The 21,446-nt window shown below is 39.6% G+C and overlaps 1 protein-coding gene across 3 annotated transcripts in view; it reads right to left on the reverse strand.

Moving 5' to 3' along the window:
* RACGAP1 (Rac GTPase activating protein 1) overlaps positions 1-20,142 on the reverse strand; it is a 32,900-nt gene extending 12,758 nt beyond the window's left edge. Inside the window, exons 1-4 of one of the 3 annotated variants that reach the window (XM_049883082.1) lie at positions 19,929-20,142; positions 13,088-13,172; positions 2,010-2,212; positions 878-1,014 (exon numbers count right to left, since the gene is read on the reverse strand). In XM_049883082.1, coding sequence (XP_049739039.1) covers positions 878-1,014; positions 2,010-2,212; positions 13,088-13,172 — 425 coding nt within the window. In that variant the 5' untranslated portion in view covers positions 19,929-20,142. Of the gene's footprint in view, positions 1-877; positions 1,015-2,009; positions 2,213-13,087; positions 13,177-19,928 lie in introns of all 3 variants that reach the window. The other 2 variants (XM_049883081.1, XM_049883083.1) reach the window with 2 other exon arrangements.
* Between the last annotated feature and the right edge of the window lie 1,304 nt (positions 20,143-21,446).

Here is a 21,446-nt window from a genome sequence, read left to right on the forward strand (position 1 = left end):
GACCCACCAACACTCACAAAAAGTCCCACTGGGCAGGTAACATCAGCAATTTCAGAACAGTGTCTTCTCTATGAGAACTGCAAGCAAATCCTAGCTGTGATGGGTTGCTTCTTATGGTTTTCATGGGGGAGTGTGCATGTGTGCACAAGCACACATGTAGCACAGTTGCTTTTTAACAAAGCTCTATAATAGCAGTTGGAATACAGTCAGGTATAGGTGCTATTCTCTGCTGAGTGTGTACTACAGGCTACTAAAAATTCACAAGGCAGAAGACTGAAGTTTAATTTGATCCCAGTTGTGGTTGCTTTCTACAAGACAGAGTATTACCAAGCATTGGCTTTTTAAGAAATTAAGCCCGTACATCTTCTTAGTTATAAAGATTCCCCATAAAACAAGGCAACAAAATAAATAGCTCTGAGAATGCTGACCTTACTTATTGTATTGGGGGTGTTAAATTCAAAACCTGGTGGAGACTCTTTTAAACAGTGATGCAGTGGAACCAAAATTACTCTCTGGTCTTGGCTCACAGAGGTCTTTCTAAAGTAGAAGAGCTGCAAGAACTCTCTGGAGAGTAAACATTGAAAGTATTGCTGAACTGCCACTTTCACCCTTAGGTTTCTAGGCAATGTACAAGATTAGTTATTCATGTACAAGTCGGTGCCAACATCAAAATTTTATCCATGGTGAAACAACCTCCTAAGGGAACATTTAAAAATAGGGCGGAGGTCTCTGTGCCTTTATTTCCCACCCTTTCTCCAAAGTCTTTCTGCTTTATGCAGCACACACTCCAGAAGCTGTACATCTGAGAGTTCACATAACAAGAGCTCTGACAGCTGTGTAGCTTGTGATCAGATAACAACAGATGCAGTTCCCCCACCTTTTGTTCCCAGCATTGCCACTGGATGGTTGGCCCCTGTTGAGAAAAGCCAGAGCTGATTTTTGCTCTTCGCTTAGTTGAATGCTGCCAGATGTGTCACACATGAGCATCTCTCGAATCAGCTGAATCTGCCGTTCCTACAGACCACAGCAGAGTCAAACATCATAACCAGCCAGGGGAGGAAGCTTCACCTCAAATTTATGGGACAGGCAGACCAGAAGACATTAAAATACAGCATTATGCAAATGGGCCTTCAGGAAGACTGCTACACCAATTGCATATTAATTCACATCAAGACCAGACTGTCTCTCTGATTTCTAACTGGCAAAAGGAACTCCATTTAGAATAGTGGGATTTCTGCTATAAAACTTCTGGATCAAACTGCTAATCCAAGAAGAGAGTAATGCAAAATGAGAGCCCCAAAATAGATTTCGCATAGCAAGAACACTTTAGTGTCATTTGATCAGGACAATTATTGGCTTCTTCTACAGATCAAAGCAGCCACCCACCTTTCTAAATGGTGGAGCAAAATGCATGAAAATGGATACAAAGCTGTAACATACTGGAACCAGACAATTTAAGTTAAGTGAGGCATCTAATGCTGTACCAAGATGGATTAGTCCCTCCTAGTAAAGGCTTTCCTTTGCACCATGACCCACCCTGGTCTATCAAAATGATAGTGTTCTATGTCAGTCACATTGCTCCACTCTGGTTGAATACACCTAGCCCTTTACTCTGATTTAGAGAGCAGTGATGAACGATTTAGAGTTGTACTGCCTGTATCAATAACAAACTACTAGCTATCGATACAAGCATGAGCATAGTCTGAGTAGCACTTATAATCCAACAATGAGGAATGTCCAAGTACACTAGGCTATCTCTGCCTTTCTAATTCTTTAAATTCTCACTTAGAAGTTTTGTCTCAAGTAATATTTTCAAGTCTAAAGGAGAAAAAAAAAATTTAATTTCAACTTAAGAAGATTCCTAGTCTGCAATCTCAGCTCTAATAAGCCGTTAATGGACAGGTCACATTCAGTTCTTTCATGTGGAAGAGGAAACCAGGGTCTATCTGGCTTCCCTCTGCCCCATCATCATAGTTCTAGCAAGCCCTAGCACAGAAAACAGTACACACCAGCTTTTCGCAGTCAGCCTCAGCTCGCTGTCTCCGTTTGATCTCTACATCCACCTGGTTGCGTGCGTGCTTCAGCTTAACATCCAGAGCACTACGCTCAGTCTCTGCTTTCATCAAAAGATCCTTGTATTTCCCCAACTCCTGGTCTGTTCTCTGCCATTTTCTACGAAAATCCTCAAAGTCCTTTGCCAACTGGATAAATTCTGAGGAAAGAGGGAAACTTTAATAATTCAAGCACCAAACAGAGTATAAATGTTCTAATAAATGAATCCTATGGTTAGCTTTACTCCAAATACTTAACTAAAGGACTAGCTGAACTACAGGCAAATCCAGCTGAAAATAACCAGGAGGAGATTCTGGGACCCTGGATATATGTTCACCACTCCGGATGAGAGCTTTGAGGGGAGGAATTCCTGTTTCAATAGGCCACTTACTTTTGGCTTATCTAGTGGCATCCGCTATGGAATAAGTAATTCATTAGTCACCTGGCTCCAGATGTACCAACACTGAAAGCTTCTGAACAGAAGGCAATCAAAGGGGGACACCTGTGGGGCAGCTGTCACACACCAGGACAGTTACAGCCATAAAACAAAAACAGCCTCCTTTATAGTCACGCGTTGCTACGCCAGAGATGTTAAACAGCAAATTCAAATGTAACTGCTGTAATGTGCTCCCGTAGATGTAGATTAATACTATAGATGTCTAGGCCTGCAATTCCATTCAGCTATGTAATTATAAAAATATTGATTTGAAAGTAAAGAGCCAATTTGCTTTTGCTGTTTAACACTGCCCTGAAGGGTACGTAAACATTTCAGTTGGAAAGACACGAGAAGATACCAGCTTTTGGTGAGTCACCGGTAACAGAATGTGAACTCTTTTCAAATGTCTGCAAGAGAAACCAATGCTTCCAAGGCAGCACCTCAAAGTAAGATAACCCTGGTAAGATTCATTCTTATTATCTGATATTGTCCAAACCTGCTCTTCTACAATGTATTTGCAAAGGCACCTTACAATTTCTAAATAACCTCGATCTATCTCTAAGCATCACTCCTCACCAGCATCACGGAAGAAGTTTCAAGGTGTGTATCTGCTTCTGGTCAAACTAGCCCAGTTCACAGCTGTAACTAGGCCAAACGCACAAAGTTAGCAAATTCTTAGGTATTAAGGGCAATTTTCCTACTTGAATGTAACCTAAGAATATAAGAAATAATAGTGTCCTTTTTAAGCAATTTTATGAATTTGACTAAATTTCAAACTTATGAAAATTAGGATACCAATTCATTCTTAGTATCTTGAAAAATCAAGTCTTATATATAACAAAAAATTTCAGTTTTTAGCCAAGCAATAGATTTTATTAGTAAAATAGCATATTGTGACCTATTTATTTTAGAAAATGTAAATATTAAGGGCTCCCCCCCCCAACAATTAAGTATTATTACAATTCAAATAGCTTTAAATGATATGCTGGTTTAGCTAACAGTTTGGAACACATAACAATGTTTTTTGTTTTTTTAAAGAAAAAGAAAACAAGCAATGTATCCTTTTGCAAATTTAACAATTTCAACATCATAGATTCACAAGGGAAAAAATTAAAAACAAGAGCTGGTTATTTGGGTGTGTTCACTCTGACAATTCAACAAGCAACGCACTTTTCTGATGTATGGAATAACGCAGTTTCAAAAAATAAGGAACAAGAAACACATTTTCAACTACAGAGTCTAAAAAACTTTTTAGCTCCACACTGTGGTCAATTAAATATTTCTAAATATAGTGTTGCATACACTCAAATATTTACTGAGCTGAAAAACAATTTTGAGAACGAAAAGGTTTTCACCTGACCTAATTTTGTTCTTTGTTCTTTAGGATATTCTTTCTTGGAAAATCTTGAGTTATCATACCTATTCATTGTTAATTGGCACACATTACAGATGGAACCGAATTGGACCAACTTGGAACTCAAACTAATTAATTAGCTCATTTCAAGGAAAGAATTTCTATTTTAAGACAAATGATTAGATTACTGGTTCAGTTCAGTTTGCGACAGAACAAAACCAGACATTTGCATATCTGATTAAGACATTCTTTTTACATACAATTCTGTTATAAACTAAGTTTGTAGCATTGGGTCAAAAGGGCACTTTGGACCACAGAGCAGGAAATATTTGATTGTGAAGATCAATAAACATGGCATTTTTTGTCAGTTTGTGAATAACAATTCGGCTTGGTATATTCCGTCATGAAGTACACATTCAAAAGATTTATTAAACTCAAACAAAAATATATGCATATGCATACTGTACTAAACTAAACCCAAAGTAAAGCACATTCATCAAAAAAAAAAAAGAAGGGAAATTTCCTTAAAACAAATTGAGAATAATCTTTGATTCATTAAAGAAAAAAATCCGAAGTTGGTTCATAGTTCAGCAAATAGATTAATGCAGTTCCAGAAATCCTCATTTTTCAGTTTATTCCCCCCAGGGCCTCTGTCCCCCAACTACCCCTCTAAGCTTCTTAAGGGCAGGGATCTTTTTTGCTTTTTTATCTCCAGTGCCTTACACTCTTTCCAGTATATCATGAGCACTCACATATTTGTTGAATGAATGACTTGCTGTTCAGATGAAATTTAAACTCCAGGTATCCAAGCCCAACTCACCAATCTAATCGAACTTACCTCCTCCCACTATATAATAAATACCCTCTCTCTAATTAATCCAGTTTGTCCCTGCCCCCAGAACACACCTGTGTTCATTTCTGCCTTCTCACTTGTGATCAAGCCATGCATTCTAACTGGAATGCCCTACCTATTCTTTATGTACCCATTTTTCAAGTCCAATCTGCTCTATGAAAGCTTTCTTTGCTCATCAGTTTGGCCCACATTAAATCTTTTTAGACGTTATAAAAGCATATATTTTGATACTTGTATTATTTTCCATTTCCTGATGATGAATCTTGTCTCTAAAACTTAAATAATCTTCTTGAAAACAATTTCCATGTCACATACCGTACATAGCGTAGCACAAACCTAGAATAATGTCAGTACACAAAAACCACCTGAGATAAATATTAAGTTATATTTATTCCTAATTTATACACCATCAAAAAAAGTTCAAGCACATTTCATAACATGGAGGAACCTGGCAGGCATTATGCTGAGTGAAATTAGTCAGAGGCAAAAGGACAAATACTGTATAAGACCACTATTATAAGATCTTGAGAAATAGTATAAACTGAGAAGAACACATTCTTTTGTGGTTACGAGAGGGAGGAGGGAGGGAGGGTGGGAGAGGGTTATTTACTGATTAGATAGTAGATAAGAACTATTTTAGGTGAAGGGAAGGACAACACTCAATACAGGGAAGGTCAGCTCAACTGGACTGGACCAAAAGCAAAGAAGTTTCCTGAATAAACTGAATGCTTTGAAGGTCAGCGGAGCAAGGGCAGGGGTTTGGGGACTATGGCTTCAGGGGACATCTAAGTCAATTGGCAAAATACTATTAAGAAAACATTCTGCATCCCACTTTGAAGTGTGGCGTCTGGGGTCTTAAATTTTAACAAGCAGCCATCTAAGATGCATCAATTGGTCTCAACCCACCTGGATCAAAGGAGAATGAAGAACACCAAGGACACAAGATAATTATAAGCCCAAGAGACAAAAAGGGCCACATGAACTAGAGACTTACATCATCCTGAGACCAGAAGAACTAGATGGTACCTGGCCACAACCCATGACTGCCCTGACAGGGAGCACAACAGAGAACCCCTGAGGGAGCAGAACAGTGGGATGCAGATCCCAAATTCTCATAAAAAGACCAGACTTAATGGTCTGACTGAGACTAGAAGAATCCCGGCAGTCATGGTCCCCAAACCTTCTGTTGGCCCAGGACAGGAACCATTCCCGAAGACAACTCATCAGATGTGGAATGGACTGAACAATGGGTTGGAGAGAGATGCTGATGAGGAGTGAGCTACTTGTATCAGGTGGACACTTGAGACTATGCTGGCATCTCCTGTCTGGAGGGAAGATGGGGGCGTGGAGACGGTTAGAAACTGGCGAAACGGTGACAAAGGGAGAGACTGGAGGGAAGGAGCGGGCTGACTCACTGGGGGGAGAGTGGATGGGGGTGTGTAGTAAGGTGTATATGAGTTTATATGTGAGAGACTGTCTTGATTTGTAGACTTTCACTTAAAGCACAATAAAAATTATTAAAAAAAAAAGTTCAAGCAACTTATAAAATAAATATAGAAGATAAATGCCACATAGATTGGAGAAAACAAAATAACTAGGCTATTAAAGTCATTTTACTTGAATATTAACTTTCACTCTGATCTTTCAGTAACCACAGCTTTAAAAAAAACTCTACAAAAAGAAAAAAGAAGAAATATATGATGAAAGGCAAGAATAAAGGAGTTAGGGGATACTTAGGCATGAGAGGAATTCTCAGAATCTAATGAGAGGACGGGGACCTGGTGGTACAGTGGTTAAGAGCTACAGTGTGCTATGGCTACTAACCAAAAGGCTGGCAGTTCGAATCCATCAGCTTACTCCTTGGAAACCCAATGGAGCAGTTCTACTCTGTCCTTACAAGGTCGCTATGAGTCAGTATTGACTCAACAGCAAGGGGTTTGGGTTTTTTGGTTTAAGGAAAGGACAGACACTGGTGTGCTTGCAGAAAGGAGATTCTAGGATCTAGAAAACCCCGAGCAATTTTAGTTTCTGAAAAGCCAATATTTCAAGTTAGAAATGGGGGAGGGAGGTGCACCTCTAAATTTTATAATAGAAATCAATGAGGAGATAGAATTTGTTAAAAGAAATTTACTTATAAAATAAGGGTACCTACGAAAATAAATATCTTGTATTTTTGTATGGCATAATCTCTTCCAAAAGTATTTTCACAACTAGTAACTCATTTTATCCCTAAATCTTCATAGCATAACCACAAAGACAAAGACATTTAAATTCCTATTTTAGCAGTTAAAAGCCAGCAGTTAATTATTGAGGCTACAAACCTCCGATTCTTCTCTCTGCTCCCACATCCTATCAGCTGCCTTCTCCTAGCAATCTTAAAGTAATCTCTTTCAGCCATTTTCCCTGATTTCCATCTTCACAACCATCTTTGCAGTTAGGGCTCTTATTGCCTCTTCCCTGAGCTATGGCGAACGTCTCCTAATCGGTTTCCTAGCCTCCACTTGTAATGTGGCCTACATCTCTGCCAAGTTAATCTTCCAAAAACACAGCTCGGAGTATGTCACTCTGTTATGGGTTGATTTGTATCCCCCTAAAAGATATGTTCAAGTCCTAACCCCAGTAACTGTGAATGTGACCTTTATGTGGAAACAGAGTTTTTGCAGACGTAATTAGTTGACATGAGATCATACTAGAGAAGGTGGGCCCTAACCCAGTATGACTGGTATCCTTATAAAAAGAAAAGACACAGAGACACAGAGGGAAGAAAGCCATGTGACGACAGAGACAGGGACTGGAATGATGCATCTATAAGCGAAGCAACACCAAGGATGGCAGGAAACCACCAGAAGCTAGGAGACCATTCATCAGAGCCTCCAGAATGAACCAGCCTTGCCAACACACTAATTTCAGATTTTTAGCCTCCAGAGCTGAGAGAATAAATTTGTTGCTTTAAGTCACCCAGTTTGTGGTACTTTGTTACTATAGCCCTAGGAAACTAATACACACCCCTCTTACTCTTACTCCCCTCAAATTCTCTTACCTCCACTCCTGCTCTCTCCCTAACCTAAAATGCCCTCATTCATCTCTGGCTGTCGGGATCCTACCCTACATACAAGGCTCAATTCAAACTCCACTTTTCTCTGTGAAACCATCTATTTATCCCTTTCCCTCAACTCAGCATGTGCTAGAAGTTGTGATAGGCTCTTACTAAATATTCGCAGAATGAACCTGAGTTTTAAGATCTCTAATTCAATATCCTTTCCACTAGACTCTAAAGTAATCCATCTTCTGAGATGATGTGACCTCAAAGAGAAGTCTAATTAGTATGCCATCTCGGTTACTGAGCTGGTACCAGATGACAGGGTCATGCAGCAGCTATCAGAGACAGAAAATAGAATATTGTTTTGAAAGGCCTGTAAGTGGGTAAGTGCTATTAAAAACATCAATCAAATTAAAGAAAATATTGAACTAGATACTGTGGGGAAAAAAGTTTAAGGCACAGTTCTTGCATTACTTTTACACAAGTGAGGACGACTAGAACATTTACTAAATTGTTGTTGTTAGGTGCCGTCGAGTTGATTCCAACTAGTAGTGACCCTATGTATGACAGAACAAAACACTGCCCGGTTCTGTTCCATCCTCACAATTGTTCCTATGCTTCAGCTCATTGTTGCAGCCACTGTGTCAATCCATCTTGTTGAGGGTCTTCCTCTTTCTTGCTGACCCTCTACTTTACCAAGCGTGATGTCCTTCTCCAGGGACTAATCCCTCCTGACAACACGTCCAAAGTATGTAAGACGCAGTCTCGCCATCCTTGCTTCCAAGGAGCATTCTGGCTGTACTTCTTCCAAGACGGATTTGTTCGTCCTTTTGGCAGTCCACGGTATATGCAACATTCTTCACCAACACCACAATTCAAAGGTGTCAATTCTTCTTCAGTCTTCCTTATTCACTGTCTAGCTTTCAGATGCATATGAGGTGACTGAAAACACTATGGCTTGGGTCAGAGGCACCTTAGTCCCCTAGGTGACATCTTTGCTTTTTAACAATTTAAAGAGATTTCTTGCAGCAGATTTTCCCAGTGCAATGGATCTTTTGATTTCTTGACTGCTGCTTCCATGGCTGTTGATTGTGGATCCAAGTAAAATGAAATGCTTGACATTCAATCTTTTCTTTGTTTATCATGATGTTGTTTATTGGTCCAGTTGTGAGGATTTTTGTTTCATGTTGAGGTGTAATCCATATTGAAGGCTGTAGTCTTTGATTTTCACCAGTAAGTGCTTCAAGTCATCTTCACTTTTAGCAAGCAAGGTTGTGTCATCTGCATAATGCAGGCTGTTAACGAGTCTTCCTCCAATCCTGATGCCCTGTTCTTCTTCATATAGTCCAGCTTCTTGGATTATTTGCTCAGCATACCGACTGAATAGGTATGGTGGAAGGATACAACCCTGACGCACACCTTTCCTGAATGTAACCCATGCAGCATCCCCCTGTTCTGTCGAACAACTGTCTCTTGATCTGTGTACAGATTCCTCATGAGCACGTTCAGTGTTCTAGAATTCCCCTTTTCTGCAATGTTACCCATAATTTGTTATGATCCACATAGTCAAATGCCTTAGCATAGTCAATAAAACACAGGTTCCCTATCGATATACTGCTGCAGTCACTTTTGAATGATCTTCAGCAAAATTTTGCTTGCATGTGATATTAATGGTGTTGTTGTTGCTGTTAGGTGCCGTCGAGTGGGTTCCAATTCATAGTGACCCTATGCACAACAGAAGGAAACACTGCCCAGTCCTGAGCCATCCTCACAATCATTGTTATGTTTGAGCTCACTGTTGCAGCCACTGTGTCAATCCACCTCGTTAAGGCTCTTCCTCTTTTCTGCTGACCCTGTACTCTGCAAAGCATGATGTCCTTCTCCAGGGACTGATCCCTCCTGACAACATGTCCAAAGTATTTAAGATGCACTCTCGCCATCCTTGCCCCTAAGGAGCATTCTGGTTGTACTTCTTCTAAGACAGATTTGTTCATTCTTTTGGCGTCCGTGGTATATTCAATATTCTTCACCAACACCACAATTCAAAGGCGTCAATTCTTCTTCGGTCTTCCTTATTCCTTGTCCAGCTTTCACATGCATACGATGTGATTGAAAATACCATGGCTTGGGTCAGGCGCTCCTCAGTCTTCAAGGTCACATCTTTGCTCTTCAACATTTTAAAGAGGTCCTTTGCAGCAGATTTACCCAATGCAATGCATCTTTTGATTTCTTGACTGCTGCTTCCACGGCTGTTGATTGTGGATCCAAGTAAAATGAAATCCTTGACATTCAATCTTTTCTCTGTTTATCACGATGTTGCTCACTGGTCCAGTTGAGAGGATTTTTGTTTTCTTTATGTTGAGGTGCAGTCCATACTGAAGGCTGTGGTCTTTGATCTTCATTAGTAAGTGCTTCAAGTCCTCTTCACTTTCAGCAAGGTTGTGTCATCTGCATAACACAGGTTGTAATGAGTCTTCCTCCAATCCTGATGCCCTGTTCTTCTTCATATAGTCCAGTTTCTCAGATTATATGCTCAGCGTACAGACTGAACAGGTATGGTGGAAGAATACAACCCTGACACACACCTTTCCTGACTTTAAACCAATCAGTATCCCCTTGTTCTGTCCAAACAACTGCCTCTTTATCTATGTAAAGGTTCCTCGTGAGCACAAATAAGTATTCTGGAATTCCCATTCTTCGCAATGTTATCCATAATTTGTTATGATCCACACAGTCAAATGCCTTTGCATAGTCAATAAACCACAGGTAAACATCCTTCTGGTATTCTCTGCTTTCAGCTAGGATCCATCTGACATCAGCAGTGATATCCCCGGTTCCACGTTCTCTTCTGAAACCAGCCTGAATTTCTGGCAGCTCCCAGTCGATATACTGCTGCAGCCATTTTTGAATGATCTTCAGCAAAATTTTGCTTGCATGTGATATTAATGATATTGTTCTATAATTTCTTTAAGTTCTTTTACTTCTTTAATTTTTCCTTTTGCTTTAGCTGCTCGATGTTCGAGAGCAAGTTTCAGGGTCTCCTCTGACATCCATCTTGGTTTTTTCTTTCTTTCCTGTCTTTTCAATGACCTCTTGCTTTTTTCACGTATGATGTCCCTCCACAACTCGTCTGGTCTTCAGTCACTAGTGTTCAATGCGTCAAATATACTCTTCAGATGGTCTGTAAATTCAGGTGGGATGTACTCAAGGTCAGATTTTGGCTCTCGTGGACTTGCTCTGATTTTCTTCAGTTTCAGCTTGAACTTGCATATGAGCAATTGATGGTCTGTTTCACAGTTGGCCCTGGCCTTGTTCTGACTGATGATATTGTTTGATAATTTCAGCATTTGGTGAGATCACCTTTCTTTGGAATAGGCATCAATATGGATCTTTTCCAGTTGGTTTGCCAGTTAGCTATCTCCCAAATTTCTTGGCATAGACGAGTGAGCACTTCCAGCACTGCATCCGTTTGCTGAAACATCTCAATTGGTATTCTTTCATTTCTTGGAGCCTTGTTTTTCACCAATGCCTTCAGTGCAGCTTGGACTTCTTCCTTCAGTACCATTGGTTCCTGATCATATGTTACCTCCTGAAATGGTTGGGCATCAACCAATTCTTTTTGGTATAGCAACTCTGTGTATTCCTTCCATCTTCTTTTGATGCTTCCTGTGTCATTTAATATTTTCCCCATAGAATCCTTCATTATTGCAACTTGAGGCTTGAATTTTTTTCTTCAGCTCTTTCAGCTTGAAAAATGCTAAGTGTGTTCTTCCCTTTTGGTTTTCCATCTCCTTGTCTTTGCACAGTCATCATAATACTTTACTTTTTCTTCTTTGAAATCTTCTGTTCAGCTTTTACTTCACCATTTCTTCCTTTTGCTTGAACTACTCTATGTTCAAGAGCAAATCTCAGAGTCTCTTCTGACACCCATTTAGGTCTTCTCTTTTTCTCCTGTCTTTTTAATGACCTCTTGCTTTCTTCATGTATGATGTCCTTGATGTCATTCCATAACTCGTCTGGCCTTCGGTCATTAGTGTTCAATACATCAAATCTATTCTTGAGATGGTCTCTAAATTCAGGTAGGATATACTCAAGGTCATACTATGGCTCTCATGAACTTGTTTTAATTTTCTTCAGTTTCAGCTTCAACTTGCATGTGAATAATTGATGGCCTGATCTGCAGTTGGCCCCTGGCCTTGTTCTGCCTGATAATAGTGAGCTTTTCCATTGTCTCTTTCCACGTATGTAGTTGATTTGATTCCTCTGTATTCCATCTGGTGAGGTCCATGTGTACAGTCGCTGTTTATGTTGGTGAAAAAGGTATTTGCAATGAAGAAGTCGTTGGTCTTACAAAATTCTATCATGCAATCTCCAGCATTGTTTCTACCAAGGCCATATTTTCCAACTACTGTTTCTTCTTCTTTGTTTCCAACTTACGCATTTCAATCACTAGTAATTATCAGTGTGTCCTGACTGCATGCTTGATCAATTTCAAACTGGAGAAGTTGGTAAAAATCTTCAATTTCTTCACCTTTGGCCTTAGCAATTGGCGCGTAAATTTGAATAATAGTTGTGTCAACTGGTCTTCCTTGTAGGCATATGGATATTATCCTATCACTGACAGTGCTGTACTTCAGGATATTTACTAAATTAGGTATCAATAAAAAATCTGAAATAGGAGAGGATGGCAACAAAGAGAAACTGGTTCTCTTAGATCACCTAAGTCAATGCTATCAGCCTCACCTTCCTTTCTTGCTAATCTACTACTGCCCAGACTGTCCCCTCTATCAAGACTTCCCCAGCTCTATACTCAATTCCAATCCTTTATTACCAAGCATCAATTATATGAAGTAGGTAAAAGCGGATGACTGGCCCATCTTTCAAAATGAAGTGCCATTTTTTTTCCCTTCTGCAATTGAAAATGTTTTCTAGAACACAGAGAAAGCCCAGGATGAAAAATGTGGACAGCTACTATTCTAAAAAAAAAAAAAAAATGCAACGTCCTTAGAAATTCAGAGATTTTACCCAGTTTATGCTACAAATATGAAATTGGCAACTTATGCCAAGTATTCAGTGGAAAGAGAAGCCTAATAATGAAAAAAAGTCTGGGTAAAACCCACTTAAGGGCACCTGTAAAAAAAAAGTGACCATTTAGAATGAGTGCCCATTAAGCTTTGACTATGGATAAGTGGCCACGTGGTTTTGTTTTTTTTTTTCGATGGCACTGGGTTTCTGGGTTAGGTAACCCCAGTGAAAAGCAATTTTAAAATTGGAACACACTTCAGCTTTGTAGAAAATCCAAATCTAAAATCTGTTTTTTCTCTTTGCACAGGCCAGCTCAGAATGACTTACGAAGTTCATTTCCTTCACTGAGAATCTCCACCCGGCGCACAAGCTGCTCAAACAGATTCCGCAAATTCAGCATTGTAGACTCCATCTTTCTGCCAAGAAATCAAATATTCGTTAGGGGTCCTGTCTTCTTCCACACACAAAAGATTTAGTAGCAATCCAGTACACCCAGCAGAGACTCACATCTGGACTCTTCCCTTTGTAGCTATCACAAGAATCTCAAGCCAACAACTGATGTTTTCTGTGATCCTTATAACAAAGTTGGAAAGTTTAAGGCTGATTTGAAAATCTGAAAAGCATTTCACAGATCTCTGAATATAATATCCCCTTCCTGCCTACTTTTTCCCCTGCTCTGCAATCATTTTGGAGCTGAGAAGTAAACAACTAGGGATTAGCATATCAGCTGATTATTAGATGGCCAACTATAAAATGTGATTCTTAAAGTCAAGCCTATTGACTAACATAGCACTTTTGCTACTTTAATCCTTCTGGACTTTGAAGACCTTCAATGTAACTTAAAAGCTTTATTTTTTATTTTATTTTTAGCTAGTGCCCCTGTTGCAACTGCCTTTTAAAATGCAGGACATGGTCAGCACATTTTCTACCAACTGCACATATGACGTCACACAAGTGATTAAGTGGGTAAATTGCCAGCTCAGCAGCACAAGAATTATTTCTGTAATGCAGGCCTCTCTGCTGGACTGTGTGCAGGGACTATGTCTAATAAATTTATACTAAGTATAGGCAAAGGATTATGTTGTACCACACCGTGGCATCAGAAACAATACACCACCTTCACAGTTAGAAGGGCAAAGGAAAAATCATTTGCTACTGTGTTCTGTGTAGTGAATTTCAGGCTTCATCTTACCCCCAAAGACCTGCTGATATTACATTAAAAACGGTATCCTTACAGACAGTTCTGTTCCAGATAGATTTGAACTGGGAACACTTTGAGGAAATAAGATCTTCCTCTAGCAGTTAAGAAAGAAAGACATCAACTGGATGTTATGAAAATTATCTCGAGGAAATGAAATAAAAACCAAATTTCATTTGAAAATCTAATGTCTTCAGAAATACCATTAAAGAATTCTTATGTTTCTCCTAAACACTCCTTCAACATTATAGTCCAGGTCCTTATTTCGTGCATCTAAATAAATTTTAAGAACTCTTTTATGAAGGTTTAGTGATTTTACAATGTTTATAAGATTGTATCCTAAACTGTGAGGGCAAAAAAGGGATAAAGGTAAAAAACAACAAAGGACAAAGGAACATATATAAACATAAAGATATTTTCTATTAAATGCTGCAAAATTATCCATTTGCACGTATATGATGATTGCTCTAATAGAAAAAACACTTCCTAATTCTAAGCCTGGATGCAATAGATACCTGAATCAGGGCCGGAAACCAAGATCTCAAATGGTAATGTATCTGTTCCAAGCTACATAATCACAGCAAGCTGCTAAGCAACCAGACCAACAAATGTATTACAAAGCTCTTTCTCTAAACTAAAAACAAAACTAAAAGAATAGCATTAAAACAGGCAGGAAGAAATCTGGAAGTCATGGAGATGCCTATGGACTTAAGAATAAGGCAAAACAGGCAAACATACTCAAGTGCTACGGGACAAAAGCTGGGGCAGGGCATTCAGTAGCCAATTTGAATGATGATTTACCTTTGGATTCCAGCAGAAATGGATGGCACTGATCAGCAGTTTTAACATGGGGTACTGATTTCTATTATTTCAGCACTCATCTGTATATTTTCTGAGACTATAGGACAGTGAGCTCAGTACATAGGAAAACTTCTATTCACCCAAGAACACAGAAAAGGAAATTTTCATGGTGCAACTAGGGTACTGAAAACTGATTGTTTAAAAAAAAAAAGCATAGTCACCAAACCTGTGGCCTCCTCTCATATGCGTATGATATCCACCATCTTATCACTTGCAGGTTGTCATCTCTCATTTTAGCTGACTTCCCTGTCTCCAGTCTTTCCTGCATTGCTTTGCTCAGTTGGTCCTCAGATGCATACACACTGTACTCTTACTTAACTTTCCCATATGTTTCTGGAGCCCTGGTGGCACAATGGTTAAGAGCTACAGCTGCTAACCAAAAGGTCGGCAGCTTGAATCCACCAGCCGCTCCTTGGAAACTCTATGGGGCAGTTCTACTCTGTCCTATAGGGTCACCATGAGTCGGAATCAACTCAACTCCAACAGGTTTGGTTTTTGTGTTTATATGTTTCTACCCTATGTATCAGGCAGACTGTAAACTTCTTCAGGAAAGGAACCTTCCATTTAGCACTAATGTACTACTTACACATACACAGAGTATTTAACACAAAGCTTACATGCAAAATAAATATTTAATAAATGAAAGTCAGAGGAACACAAACACACCACATACACACATTATTGTCAAAAGAATTTCCATTCTACCTGAACATCAATGTGTAGTATAGAGTCAAACAAACAAAAATAAGTTTAAAAAAAGGCGGGGGTGGGGGGATGGGGACAGAAGTCCTGAATAAAGCTTTAGCCCCTCTATTTACCAATAGTATAAACTTGAATAAATCATTTAATTAGATTCTGAGACTCATCTATAAAATGGGAACAATAAAAAACCGAATTTATTGCCATTGAGCTGATGCTGACTCATAGTGACCCTATGGGACAGAGCAGAACCGCCCACAGGGTTCCAAGGCTGTAAATCTTTACAGAAGCAGACTTCACATCTTTCTCCTCCTGCAGACCAGCTGGTGGGTTCAAACTGCAGACCTTTCGGTTAACAGCCGAGTGCTTAACCACTGCGCCACCAGAGCTCCCTGCATTATTTACCTCACAGGATATTATGAGCTAATGTAGGTAAAAACTTTATAATGTATAAAGTGAACCTTACTATAAAAATATAAGGTATTATTAGAGTGGGTATGAAGTGTAGTTTTGTTTATTTTTAACCGTTGTTTACATTCTAGAAGTTGTTGGGTGCCATCAACTCAATTCCAACTCATAGCCACCCCATGTAACACAGCAGAACTGCCCCAGAGAGTTTTCTTGGCTATAATCTTTACAAAAGCAGATCGCCAGATCTTTCTCCCTCAGAGTCACTGGGTGGGAATCACCAAACTTTCAGTTAGCAGCTGAGAGCTTAACCACGGCACCACCAGGGCTCCTTTACATCCTAGAACAAGTAATTCTCAAGTCCAGTTTTTTCCCCTGTCTCCATATAAGGATATCACTAAATTCAGAATTTTAGACCTTTTTTTTTTTTTTTAAACAGTGCTGTATAGTTAGAAATATTTACTAGGTGCCTCCAAATGAATTCAGGCAATAAATTAGACGCTTCGCATATATTTCTTCTTTAAATAAATGTGACTGACTTAAAAATCTCCATTTTACAATGAAGAACTAAGATTCAGAGGCCTTAAGTAACTAATAAAGGTTGAGCTCACATTCAAACCCAGGTCTGAGTCCAAAACCTATGTTCTTTTCTACTCCAACACACTGAAAAGATGTTATTAAAAAATCAGTTAGACCGTAATAATATGTTGCAGTCTCAGACACCTCCCTCTAATCATAACATGTCATCCAAACACAGATCTAATCTTTTTATAACATATCTGGAAATCAGATCAAGAAGAATCAAGAAACTTGCAAAATTTCACCAGGTCTAGACTCTTAAACAGGTCCATAGGTGACACAAACAGTTTATGCCCAAATGCAAACCTAACAGCTGGCAGTTCAAACCCACCCAGCAGTACCGCAGAACAAAGGCCTGGTGATCTGCTTCCATTAAGCCAAGAAAATCCTATGGAGCAGTTTTACTCTGTAACACATGAGACTGCCATGAGTCAGGATTGACTCAACAGCAACTAACAGCAATAGGCTCTTAAACAGTTCTAGATAAGGCTTGTTGATTCTGAAGAGTTAGTTTTTCCTCTAACACAGGTTTACATAGGATAATCCAAAAGCAGCACTAGCAAAATATAATCCTCTTTTCTTTATATGCTGGGGAACCACATATTTTTGTTAACATTACAAAAGTGACTCTTAGGAATTATTTATAGATGATTAAAATATTTTCTTGCATGAGTACTAACTCTGATATTGCAGCCAAATTCTAACTCAAAATGTTAAAATTTACTCATCCTATTCAATGTCAATTGAAAAAGGTCTTAATCTTCCTGGTGGGTTACATTTTAAACCTCATGAATACTTCTTTATCTCTCCCCCTTTATTCTTTAGCTCCATAGCTAGGAGATACACTAATGCGAGAGGAAACAAAAACAAAGTCATATTGTAGTACGTTGCTTTGCAGCTGTAAAACAGCTGTCACTTTTCACTACAGAGGCGGGTACCTTTCGGGGAGGCTGAAATGATCCCTGTATGTAGCAATGAAATCAGTTTGTAGAGCCCTTTAAACAAAAAGGTGCTAGAAAATCTCAGCTGTTACTGATGGGGAGCCCCAGAGGTGGAGAAGTCACTGTATTACAAATTCTCAATCTGTGAGTATCCCTAAGGGAGCAATTTGGCATCACCATGAAAGAGTCACAGCTTGATGTGATTGCTTTGGGCCCCCAACTTAATTTCAATCACCCAGCCAAGAGACAGACATCGTCCTTCAGATTAACAGACTATTACAGATTTTACTGCAGGATATCCTGGGAAAAGTCTCTATTCCCTTCTTCCTCCGTCTACAAACAACATTATTAAGAGACCTATACATCAGGTTTTTTAGATGCATCAAGGGTATTAATTACTGTAAGATAAAGCAATAGAAGGCTGCTTGGGTATTTCAGAAAACACCTCTAATGAAAAACATTCTCAGGAACATTGCTAAATCTGAAGATTCCCAAGAAATCAACAATGCGAGTTCTCTGTTGCCAAGGAAAACCATTTCCAAAGACAATCTCAATACTACAAGACTCTTTCATATGAAAGCATTTCAGAACAATTCTTTTCCCCAAATGCCCAGCTTCTGCTTCACCATATCGAAAGCCTCTATACAACTGGCAGGCAGAAGGAATATCTTGAAACCAAATGTTCTTATGAGCAAATCTATTGCAGAAAGAGTAAACAGAGCATCCTCAGTCCAACGAACATGAATGAAGATTAAAATAAGGAAAGGGAAGAGCTGAATTGCTGTTTTTCAGAAAACTATTACCAGTTCACATATTAAATTCTCTTTTTTCTCCTCTGTGAATTCTTCCCATTTTGAAGTCTCCCTTTCTTCAAGGTCTAGTATAAATCCAACCAATTCACTGAAGCCTTCCCTACCATTTCAGTCCAAAACGACCTCTTTATTATCTACAGCACTCATGTGGCAGATATAAAACACTACCTATTGTTAATTTTCTGCGTTAAATAAAATTTTTTTAATAGTGAAACAAAAACCTCACCAGCGAAACAACTATATGCACACCCCCTTCTAATCTTTGACCAATATGCACTCATATTTCATCAAGTTGCAATCATCAGGCAAAACAATTTTGTGCTTTGCTTCCTATTGTGCTTCCACTAAGTTTCAAAAAGTTGATGAACAAGCATTTGCTTAACCATTCTCTTCTTTGGACATTTAGGTAATTTCCAATCTTCCAGTTCCTCTGCCTGGAATCTTTCACATGGTCACTGCCTCGCCTCCTTCAGGTCTTTATTCAAATGTCACTGTCTCAGTGAGGTCTTTCCTAACCACCCTATTTTAAATCACAACCTTTTCCCAAACACTTCTCTGCTTTATTTTGCTCCAAAGCACTTTTCTGCATCTAACATATTACATATACATTTATTTAGTTTGTCTTTTCTGTCTTCTCGCTCGAGTTTAAGTTTCACGGAGGATGGGATTTTTGTGTTTTGTTCCTTGCTGAACCCCTGGTGCCTACTATAGTGCCTGATACTTGGTAAACGTTTAATATTTGTTGAAGGAATCAATTGAAAACCCTGTGGACACATATTTTTCTTCAGATAGCTGTGTGTTCCTTATAATAAATTTCCAAGGCTGGGCTTATTATATCAGTGGGTAAAACGTTTTATGGTTCTTGATAAATATTGTCAAAACATTTTCTAAAACAACTATACTCTCAGTGGTACATAGGCCTACCAGATTCACCATATTCAATTATCTTTTTAAGTTCTCTCTCCCCACATAAAGTGCAAGCTCCTCTGAGGCAAAAAAAAAAAAGATTGTCTTATATTAATGCTTTACACTTATTAAATACCTGTTGAATGAGTAAGCTATAGGTAAGGCGCTTTCTCCAAACTTCTCCAATAACACCAAAAGCTTATTTACCTCCACATATTAAAGAGAAAGAATATGCCACTTATTTAAAAAAAAAAAAAAAAGGCTTATCTACTCACGCACCCCACCCTTCAACACACACCTCCGCCTACGACTGAAAGACAGTGAAAAGGAATGTATGAAAGTGTACTGGGAGCCCTAAAGGGGGCCTGAAAACAAGGGAGGGGAGTCTCACTTCAGGCCGCCCCCGCCTTTCATACACCAGGTTTTTTCACTTCGAAAAAGCCTTGTTCCTTCGAAAAGGATAGGGTTATTACCCCACTCATTCCCAAACTCGTTATTTAAGAGAGAGCCACTTTTTTGAGCGGCTTCTGCCTTGTTAATTTACACCACCTCAAAAACACGCCCCGGGCTTCCCACAAAACACGGCGCCAAGGAAGAAGCCCCCTACTCTCCCAGCCGCCACCCCTTGGTTTAGTCCGCCCCTGCCCCGGGAAAGCCCCAGTGGAGGGGTTGGAACTGCCGGCCTTTCCCCCCGACCTCGCAGGGGTCAAAGGTTACCCCCTCAGGCACTCTCCCTCCTACCACAAATCCAGCGATACACGTACCTTTTCTTCGCAGCCCCCAGCGCTCACTTCGCCGGGGTCCGCCAGGCCCTACCTGGGCGGTCTTTCACTTCCCTCCGGGCCTCACCCAACGGCAAAGCAGAACCGCGCCGCCAGCTCCGGTTTGAAATCCTGCACCAACCAATCACAGAGCAACTTATTCCTCCCACACTACCTCTTTACGCTAAGACGCACGCACCATGGCCGCCACAGGAGCTGGGGGAACGGATAGAGGACTGGGCATGCGCATTCTCTGAGACCGACGCCAGTAAGGTAGCCATTTTGACTAAGGTCAACAGGTTTGTTTTTTTTTTTTTTGGCACCCTTTCCCGAAGTCATTCAGACCGCCATGTTGGCTAAGGGCAAGTGGTACCTCTTAAATGAAAATGATACTTGGTCTCATCATCAACCCCAGACAGGGAAACAAGGCTTTTGAAAACTATTAATTGAATAGTGTTACAATGGGAAGAATTTCAGAAGGAGATAAAACAGCAATCATTTGCAACCATATTTAACCGAACTATTATTTCCCCTTTATTCACTGATGCATTCATTCAGGCTTTCATTTGACACACATTGTCAATTTCGCTAGGCATTGTAAAAAATAAAGATGATATGGTCTCTGCTTTCCAGTAGCTACAAATGGAGGAGACAGCTCAGAGAAACAAAATTAAATACAAAATGAAAGTGCTATAATTCCATTTAACAAACGTTCATTTAGAACCTGGAATGGTGCTAGCACAGGGGCTTTTTTTTTTTTTTTAACCTCAACCTACAATGAGAAATACCTTTTGCATTCAGCCAAGTATCAGAATTCTTCTTACCCTTACTACTTGTGGAAATCCTGGTGGTGTAGGGGTTAAGTGCTACAGCTGCTAACCAAAAAGTTGGCAGGTCAAATCCACCAGGCACTCTGTCCTGTAGGATTGCTGAGTTGGAATCAACTCAATGGCAACGGGTTTGATCTTCTTTTTTTTTTTTTTACCACTTGTAATGTACCCCGAACTTTTCTATTCCTCTCTCCCACCCCTAACTCATTGAATTTACTCTTCAATGAGTATGCTAGGGCATACAAAAGGAGTCCTGGTGGCACACCAGTTAAGCCCTTGGCTGCTAACCGAAAGGTTGGTGTTTTGTATCCAACCAGCTGCTCTGCTGGAGAAAGACCCGGCAATCTGCCTCTGTAAACATGACAGCCAAGAAAACCCTACAGGGCAGTTCTACTCTATCACATGGGGTCACTATGAGTCAGAATTGGCTCAATGAGCACCCAACAACAAGGGCATATAAGAAGCAGTGTGGTTTAATGGAATTATCACAGGTTTTATAACCAAAAACTTGGCTCCATTTTACAAATACCGATTGAGCACTTCTGTGTGACAGGCATACCACTGAATCAGATGCATTATCACTGTTTAACCCGTCTGTACCTACTTGCTTCAGCTACAAAACAGAAATAATAATAACACCATCCCTAACCTACAGGTTTATTCTGAGATCAAACAAGATAGTATGGATGAC

This window comes from Elephas maximus, chromosome 4 (genome assembly GCF_024166365.1).
Source record: "Elephas maximus indicus isolate mEleMax1 chromosome 4, mEleMax1 primary haplotype, whole genome shotgun sequence".
Lineage (NCBI taxonomy): Eukaryota > Metazoa > Chordata > Mammalia > Proboscidea > Elephantidae > Elephas > Elephas maximus.